Raw genomic sequence first — 8876 nt, forward strand, 5'->3', positions numbered from 1 at the left:
TGCTTCTGACGAGAAGGTTGGGGGCCTAGACCCCTGGTTCTGGGGGAGGAGCCTGGAAGTTTGAATCTTTGTGTCTGAGGTAGTAGGCTGGGAACTTGGATTCCTGAGTTTGAGGGAAGAGGCTGAGATCCTGGATGTCTGGGTCTGAGGGAGAGGGCTGGAACCTGGATGTCTGTGTCTGACGGAGGAGGAGATTGGGGCCCAAACGCCTAGGTCTGAGGGAGGAGGCTGGGGCCTGGACGCCTGAGTCTGAGGGAGGGCCCAGATGCCTATTCTCCCAGGCCCGTCGCTGATATCTGTGCTGAATGAGCTCCCCAGTTCTGCTACTCTGCGTTACCGGGGCCCTGGTATGCGGCCTTGGGGGGTCCTGGAGGAAGAGGCCCAGGAGGGACCTCCAGCCTGGGAGGAAGCTGCCCAGCAGGAGCTGCAAGCCCCACTGCCATCCCGGGAGCTGCCCTGGCCCATGCAGGCCCGGCGGATGCACAGGTGAGGCCCTGCGTCCTTACCGTGTGTCTTCCGGGTGTTCAGGGCTCCTCTCTGCCTCCCTGAGTGTCATCCCAGGTTCTAGCATTTCTCTGACCCTTCTCCTTTAGCAGCTGCCAGCATCTTTCCTGAACCATCATTTAGGCCAATGGTCCAACTCTGTCCTGGCAGGACCTGCTCCAGGGGGACAGCACCAGATGCTACCTGTTGCCTCTTCACGTGCCAGTCATCAGGCTGGGCTGTCTACCGCATCAGCCCCAGAACCCAGGGCTGAGACCGTTCTGGGGTGCAGTTACTGAAGCTTCAGTCCCACTCCCCAAGTTTCCATGGGGCCACCTACCCGAAGCTCCCTATGCCCCTGCTGTGTTCAGGGACCCTCATTAGTCAGGCCTGACTTACTGGCTTTGGCAGGGGAATGTTCCAGTCTTAGCCTCTCCCATGGATTATCTGGCTCCCCTCAGCTGCTGCCTAACGCCCTGATTAGCATATAGGCATGTCTGAGGTGCTCCCAGACTCGTAGCTCCCTGGATCAAATTCTACAAAAAAAAAAAAAGAATCTTAATGCAGGGCCAGAGCAATAGAACAGCTAGGGGGCATTTGCCTTGCATGCAGCCATTCAGGGTTTGATCCCAGCATCCTCCCCCCGCCCCCCAGCATCACCAGAAGTGCAGAGTCAGGAGTAATCCCTGAGCATCGCCTGAGCATGGCCAAAAAAGCCAAAAAAAAAATAAAAATAAAAAGAGGAAGAGGAAGAAGGAAAAAGAAGAAGAAACCTTGATGCAGGGCCAGAGAAATCATAGAGATATAGATGGGGGATGGCACTTCTTGCATATACCCACTCTGGCTCCATCCCCAGCATCCACACAGGGTCCCTCAGCACTGCCAGGAGTAATCACTGAGCACCACCAGGTGTCCTCTCCCCCCAAAAAAAGACATCTTGATGGGTCGCCTTTGTTTGTGCCTTTTTTATTTGGGTGGGGGCAACTGGGTTCAGCTCTGTGCCCCGGGATTGATCATGCGTGGCAGTGCCCAGGGGGTTGAACCCAGGCCTCTTCACCTGAGTTGAAGCACCGTCTCTATTTGTACTTTTTTCCTTTTTCACCATTGTATTGGGGTGCTGGGATTTATCCATTTCGACTGTATCATGACATTCACCCACAGAAAGGGGAGGTCCCCGGGTGTGAGTGCAGGCAGTCCTCTGCGGCACCAGGACCCCCACCTGCCCGTCACTCTCCCACCCCAGACTCCCCTGGTCATGCCCAGAGTCTGTGTCCTGTGACCTGGCCCATCCCAGCTATGTGGCTGCCAGTTGCCAATGCTGGATCATCTCCGGCTGCCTGGCCTGTGGCTGCCAGCCCCCTCATCTGCCCTCCCATCTTTTCTGCCCAGGCAGAAGCACGCCAGGGACCAAGCGTCTCAGGCCCCGGTGACTGGGGCAGCTTACTGGGCGCTGCGGCTCCGGAGGTCCAAGGAGAAGCTGCGGAAAGGCATGGATGCCCTGAAGCCCTGGGCATGGACGCTGAAGAAGATTGGAGGTACAGTGGAACTGGGGCTGGCATCTTGGGGCGACACCAGACCCCAGGTCTGACAGATAGGGCGCTGGGGGTCTGGATTCCTGGGTCTGAGGGAGGAGGCCTGGGGTGTGGCCCCACAGGCCTGAGGGAAGAGGCTGCGTCCAACCTGAGACCTTTCTCAAACGCTGGCTCCTCTAGGCCAGTATGGAGCAGGCACGGGGTCCTATTTCTCGCTGCTGCGCTTCCTGCTGTTCCTCAACGTGCTGGCTTCCGTGCTCAAGGTCTGCATGGTTCTGCTGCCCACCTGGCTGGAAGCACCTTCCCCAGGGCCCCCCGGGTCTGCCAACATGACCTGCGGTTTCTACGACCCCCTCCTGAGGGGCTTGGTCTCCTTTCCCACCCAGCTCTTCAATCTGCTCTCAGGAGAGGTGAGTGCCGGGGCTGGGGCCACCTGCGGACCCCCTCCCTGAGTGCCTGGACACCTTCTGCCCCTCTCCGTTTTCCCACAGGCCTTTCTGGAATGGTCTCCGCTCTTCTATGGCTTTTACCCACGGAACCCGCACCTGGGTGTCTCCTACCTGTGCTGCACCTTTGCTGTTGGCCTGGTCGCGCTGCTGCTCATCCTGCACCGGTCAGCCCCGGGGAGTCCCAGCCCTGATGCAGATCTCCCCAGGGGGCCAGGGGGGGACAGGGGGAGTAAGGCCACTCTCCTGGATGGAGAAGTGCTCCATAGAAAACATGGAGCGCTGATCCGCTCCCACAATAGCACCCACCTTTGTCCTTGCCCTGGGCAGCTGTGCCCAGCTACTAGGCCGTTCCCGCCACCTGGTGCCTGCAGGTGGGCTGGTGGGGACACAAAGACTGGCTGGGCTGCTGGGTCAGTGCGGGTCAGGGTGCTCAGCCGAGAAGGCCCCTGGGAAAGTGCTCTGAAAATAGCAGAGTTGCTGGGATGGGGAAGGGGTGGCAGAATGAAGGGAAACACAGGGACAGTGTGGGCCTATAATGGGGTGGGGGGCGGGGGCAGAGGGGAACAGGGCGGCGCTCTGTGAAGCCAACTTCTTGTCATCTGTTTTGGCCACCCTTGGTGGTGATCAGGGCTACTCCTGGCTCAGTATTGGTGGAGCAGTGATTGAATTCTGGGCAACTGCTGCAAAGCATTAACTCCAGCCTTTTGAGCCGACCCTCTGGCCCTCACTGCAAGCTGTAACCAGATCCACCCCCATCAGTCTAGGTTTTGAAAAGGTTCCTCAAGGCTGGAGCGATAGTAGAGTTGAATGAGTAGTTGCCTTACACACAGCCAACCTGGGTTTGGTCTCTGGCACCACAAAAGGTCTCCCAAGCTCTGCCAAGAATGATTCCTGAGTGTAGAGCCAGGAGTAAGCCCTGAGCATTGCTGGGTGAGGTCCCAAAACAAAACAAAACAAAACAAGGTTCCTCAATGACTCCATTGGAGGGCAGGAAGAAAATGAGCCAGAGGGAACTAGAACAAGGGCCAACTGTCCCACATCATTGCAATAAACCCGGCATTGGGCCAGAGAGATAAGACATCAGGTTGAGCCCCAAATATTGTCCCCTGCAGATCCAAGAGTAAGTAATCCCTGGGCACAGTGGGGATGGGCCCACATGCACCCTCCCAGCTGTATTATCGCTCAGGCCCCCATTTTTGTTTTGTTTTTGTTTGGGGGCCACACCTGACAGTGCTCAGAGCTTATTACTGACTGCACCCAGGGGACCATAGGGAACGCTAGGTATTGAATTGGGGTCTGCCCATGCAAGGCAAGTGCTGGGCTGCTGTAATGTCTCCTGGGCCCAACTTCTCTCGCACTTGACCTTCTGGACAACTGTGAGCCAGGTCTCATCACTCCTGACTCCTTTCGTCTGGATGTCTCCCTATCTCCCCTCTTTCAGCTCCGTGTCCGGACTGAAGCAGATGTTACTGGCTGAATCAGAAGTCCTGACCAGTTACAGCCACCGGGTCTTCTCGGCCTGGGACTTTGGCCTCTGTGGAGATGTCCATGTACAGCTGCGACAGCGCCATCTCTTCTATGAGCTGAAGGTGTGCCAAGGGGGCGGGGCCTATGGGATAGGCAGGGCCTAGACATGGATGGTGAAAGCTCGCTGAGGGGCCAGGGCCTACAGCCAGCTGGGGACTGGGCTGTGGCCTATTAAGGGGTAGGGCTTAAAGGGCCGAGGCTTAGGTGTGGTTAGGTAGGGGTGGGACCCCCCAGCGGCAGTTGAGTAGAGCTCACTTTCAAAAGGGGGCCTTTGGAATATTGAACAGGGTTTGGGGGAGAAGGGAGGAAGAGGCCCCGTAGATATGACTGAAGTCAGAGTACAGGAGAAGCTTACAGGGCAGCGGGCCCAAAAGTCCTCAATTCAAAGTTAAAAGATGCAACATGTCCTGAAAAGACTGAGAAATCAGAACCGGAATTCCCACCCGCCTTTGCTTTTGGGGGCTTCAAGGGTTGGGGCCATGGAGGGAAGGAGTCTGGAGGTCTAAAGTGTTCCCTCTGGACTGGAGAAACAGTACAGCAGGTAAGGCACTTGCCTTGCGTGCTGCAGGCCCGGGTTCTAACCTCGGCATCTGATAGGATCCCCTGAACCTGCCAGGAGTGACCCCTGAGAGCAGAGCCCTGGTTACTGCCAGTTGTAGCCCAAATTCCACCCTTGACACACACATAATTAAGGGCTCTCTGGACAGGCATGTGGCGTGTGGAATTGGGAGTCCAGAAGGGGCTGTACTGCTCGGGAGGGTGTCAAGGCAGGGTGTGGGACCCATGTGGACGTTTCTCTTGGTCTTAGGTAGAGCTGGAGGAAGCAGAGGTGCGGCGTCAGGCTGCAGTGCGGACCCTGGGTCAGCACATCAGGGTGTGGTTGGTGCGGGCACTGCTCAACCTGCTGGTGCTTGGACTGCTGGGCGCTGCCTTCTACGGAATCTACTGGGCCACAGGCTACACCGTGCAACTGCAGGTCTGTGGGCACTTGGCCTGGAGGCTCCAACATCTCTGACTCCCGGAATGTCAGGGTGGATGCGGTTACCTCTGGACTCCTGGACTTAAGAGTCTGAAAGGCATAGCCCCTGCAGGACCCCCAGAGCCTCTTCTCTTGCCCATTCTCTCCTTCCCCTGCCTCCAGGATACAACTGTTATCCAGCACAACCCACTACTAAAGCTTGGTGTGGACTACCTTCCATCCATCTTCATCTCCGGGGCCAACTTCCTGCTGCCTCCCATGTTCAAGCTCATAACCCAGTTTGAGGGCTATACCCAGAGCCGCCAGATCGCTTTTATCCTTCTCAGGTTTCAGGCTTTTGGGGTGGGCTGGTCTGTGGGACCCTGGTTTCATGATCTAGTGGAATCTTGATTCTGTCCCTGAGCCTTGGTTTCTCCATCTCTGAGATGGGGAGAAGTGCGAGCATGACCTGATACCCTTTAATTTCCCTGGCCAAGGACCATATTCCTCCGCCTGGCTTCCCTGGTGGTCCTGATCTTCTCCCTCTGGAATAAGATCACTTGTGAGGGCAATGCTGAGAATGAGGCCTGCAGAGAGTGTGGCTACAACTACAAAGAACTTCCGGTGAGATGGACTGGGTTGGGGTGGGGGTGGAGGGCAAGACTCCTGCGTCCTTGATGCAGAGAAGGAGCTGACTGGGGTCTGGGGAGCTGAAGATGCTAGAAGGCCTTTTCCTTGAGGGTCACCATCCATTGCCGGTTTGGACACTGGGCATGTTTCTTTTTTTGGGGGGGTCATACCCAGCGATGCTCAGGGTTTTTTCCTGGCTCTGCGCTCAGGAATCACTAATGGTGGTGCTTGGGGGACCTTATGGGATGCTGGGGATTGAACCCGGGTCTGCCGTGTGCAAGGCAAACACCCTACCCACTATCAGTCTGGCCCCGATACTGGGAATCTTGGACCAGAAGTCCAAGCCTCCGGATGTCTGGTTCCTTTGGTCTTTCTGACTTGTCACTTCCTTTCGCAGTGCTGGGAGACACGGATGGGACAGGAGATGTACAAACTTCTGCTCTTTGATCTGCTGACTGGCCTCGCTGTTATGCTGCTCGTTCAATTTCCTCGGAAGTGAGAGCTGGGTCTCACGGTGGCCGCTCCCCACGATGCTCCCACACCTATTGGAAGGCCCCGGTCACCCTCTTTCCCACGCCCCCATAATCCCACTCTCTAGTTGGCCCCGCCCCATCACGGCTGGCTGCCACCATCTATTGAGATATCTGGCTCCTTCCCGGTCCGTGATCCTTTGCCACGCCCCTCCGGCGGTGCAAGCAGGCCACGCCCCTCTCGGGCTCCACCCTCGCGGTTGCCCCGTCTCTGTAAAAGTAAACCTTCTCCTAAGCATCCCTCTCCCAGTTTGCGCCCCTTCCACTTTTTTAGCCCCGCCTCTGAGTCTGCAGACTCCACCCCGCACGGGTAGGCATTCGCTTCCCCGCCCGCGCCGGTAACTCCACGCCAAGTAAAGGACCTTTACTTGGTCCTTGGTACTTGGTTCTTAACACACGCACCCAATTGGGTCCTTGAAATCCCCGCCCCCCGGCAGGTGGGCTCACTTTCGACTGGGGGCTTGTCAGGGTGGAGGCGGGGAAAGCCAGATGGTGCACGCCTCTGACCCTCCTCGGCCCCACCCTATAGGCTGTTCTGTGTCCTCTGTCTGGGCTCCCTGGGTCCCAAGCTGGCATCTCAGGAATTCCAGGTCACCGACGAGGTTTTGGGGCTCATCTACTCACAGACGGTGGTTTGGGTGGGGAGTTTTTTCTGCCCGCTGCTCCCCCTGCTCAACTCGGCCAAGTTCCTTCTGCTTTTCTATTTGAAGAAGGTGAGGCATTGGGGAACACACTTGGGTCCTGCGGGCGGAGGGGTCCCTGGGCCTAACTGAAGGAGTAAGGAAGGCCTGGGACATAGGCCCCGTGTTTCATATCGCCTCCTTCCTCGACAGCTCACTCTATTCTCCATCTGCTCTCCGGCCTCTCGAACCTTTCGGGCCTCGATGGCAAATTTCTTTTTCCCCTTGGTTCTTCTCCTGGGTTTGGCCATCTCTGCCGTCCCTGTGCTGTACAGCATCTTCCTGTAAGTGTGTATGGAAGGGCCTGGCCCCTCCCCCAGGATGAGAAACCTTCAGTTACAATGATGCTTCTTGCCCTTGGCTGCAGGATTCCACCGTCGAAGCTGTGCGGTCCATTTCGGGGACAGCCGTCCATCTGGACCCAGATCCCAGACTCCATTCACAACCTCCCTCAGTCCACCCAGAATTTTCTCTTCTTCTTGGGCACCCAGGCCTTTGCTGTACCCCTTCTGCTGATCTCCAGGTGATGGGACTTAGACTTGTGGATATGGCTTTGAATATGTGGGATCTTGGGGGCTGTTGCATATACCTGAAAGCAGGGAGAGGGCTGACATCCTGGATTCCTGGGTCTGAAGGAAGAGGGGCTGGGCTGGATTTCTGGGTGGAAAGAAGAGGATCTAGGGGTACATACTCCTGAATCTGAGGGAAGAGTCGGCTGTAAGATGGGTCTTTATACATCTCACACTTTACACCACTGACACACCAAGAGTAGCACATCACATTTGATAGGGTTTAAAATAGAAGGCAATCAATCTTAGGGGAAAATATATTTATATTTATATATATAAGCACACAAGGCTCAACCTTTAGCAACATGTTGCTAAACTCTTATAGAAGGGCTTAATGGCTCCTGGGTGAAATACAACAGCCTTCACAGTTTTTGCTCTAAGATATTGTTATTGGATCATTTTTAGAGGATGATTCTTATCAAGAAATACAAAATAAATTATTTCGGTTCTGCTTTGGGTCCAGGGTTTGGGGCTTGAGATGGAAACATTCAAAATATGGTGGTGGTGGGAAGGTGTAATAGTGTTGGGATTGGTGTTTGAATTTTTTTTCTTTTTGGGTCACACCCAGCGACGCACAGGAGTTACTCCTGGTTCATGCACTCAGGAATTACTCCTGGCGGTGCTCGGGGGACCATATAGGGTGCTGGGAATCAAACCCGGGTCGGCTACATGCAAGGCAAATGCCCTACCCGCTGTGCTATTGCTCCAGCCCCTGGTGTTTGAATATTAAATGTTATCAAATATTGTGAACAACTTTATGAAAATAAAATTTTAAAAAAAGATGGATCTATATGAGTTGGAAGTAGTTGCAGAGCCCCAAACACTGCAGAGGGGCTAAAGGCATTCTGTTGTGACTCCCATTCCTGTGTCCTCTAGCATCTTGATGGCCTATACCGTGACCCTAGCTAACTCCTATGGACGTCTCGTCTCTGAACTCAAACAGCAGATAGAGAAGGTGAGCCATGAAGGGTGGTAGAGGTGGTGGTGGTAGGAAAGTGGGGTCGGTGGTGGTCTTGTGTATCTGAAGGACTTATTGCTTCTGGGGAACCTGGAAAAGAACTGTCAGGGACTACTTAGTCCTATACTAAGTTCCTTCCTGGTTGGGGAGTTTCTCTTAAACTTTCTGATAAACTTTTCTATTTTCTTAAAAAAAATGTGGGGGAGATCTGTGTAACCTCCACCTTTTTACCCTTTACCACAAGGAGTCTCAGAACAAAGTCTTCCTGGCACAGCGTGCTGTGGCGTTAAGTGCTGCCAAGGCTGCCCTCTGACCTCTTCAGCCTGGTGCAGGTCAAGTCCTCAGGCAACCGACGATCCTCTGGAAACCTCGGCTAGATCTTCGGGAACATGGAAGAACTGAAGAAGATCCTCATTCTTGCATATCTAGGTTTCGAAGATTTCCAGGGTCCTGAAGCTCGTTGTTCCGCTCCTACCTCTAACAAACCTAATAAACACTGCAAAGCTCCTGAGCAGGCTTTGAAACATGAGGCCTGATACTGGGGGCAGGGCTTCGGCAGA

The 8876-nt window shown here is 55.0% G+C and overlaps 1 protein-coding gene across 1 annotated transcript; it reads left to right on the forward strand.

The window, feature by feature from the left end:
- Positions 1-265: 265 nt before the first annotated feature.
- Positions 266-8826, forward strand: TMC4 (transmembrane channel like 4). Its single transcript, XM_056137249.1, has 14 exons — positions 266-486; positions 1873-2018; positions 2196-2425; positions 2507-2628; positions 3906-4053; positions 4800-4967; positions 5133-5296; positions 5447-5573; positions 5977-6074; positions 6639-6822; positions 6943-7073; positions 7157-7312; positions 8235-8313; positions 8561-8826. The coding sequence occupies exons 1-14, from the start codon at positions 266-268 to the stop codon at positions 8627-8629; spliced, it is 2043 nt and encodes a 680-aa protein (XP_055993224.1). The 3' UTR covers positions 8630-8826.
- Positions 8827-8876: the final 50 nt, after the last annotated feature.

Source organism: Sorex fumeus, unplaced genomic scaffold (genome assembly GCF_029834395.1).
Source record: "Sorex fumeus unplaced genomic scaffold, SorFum_2.1 ptg000122l, whole genome shotgun sequence".
Lineage (NCBI taxonomy): Eukaryota > Metazoa > Chordata > Mammalia > Eulipotyphla > Soricidae > Sorex > Sorex fumeus.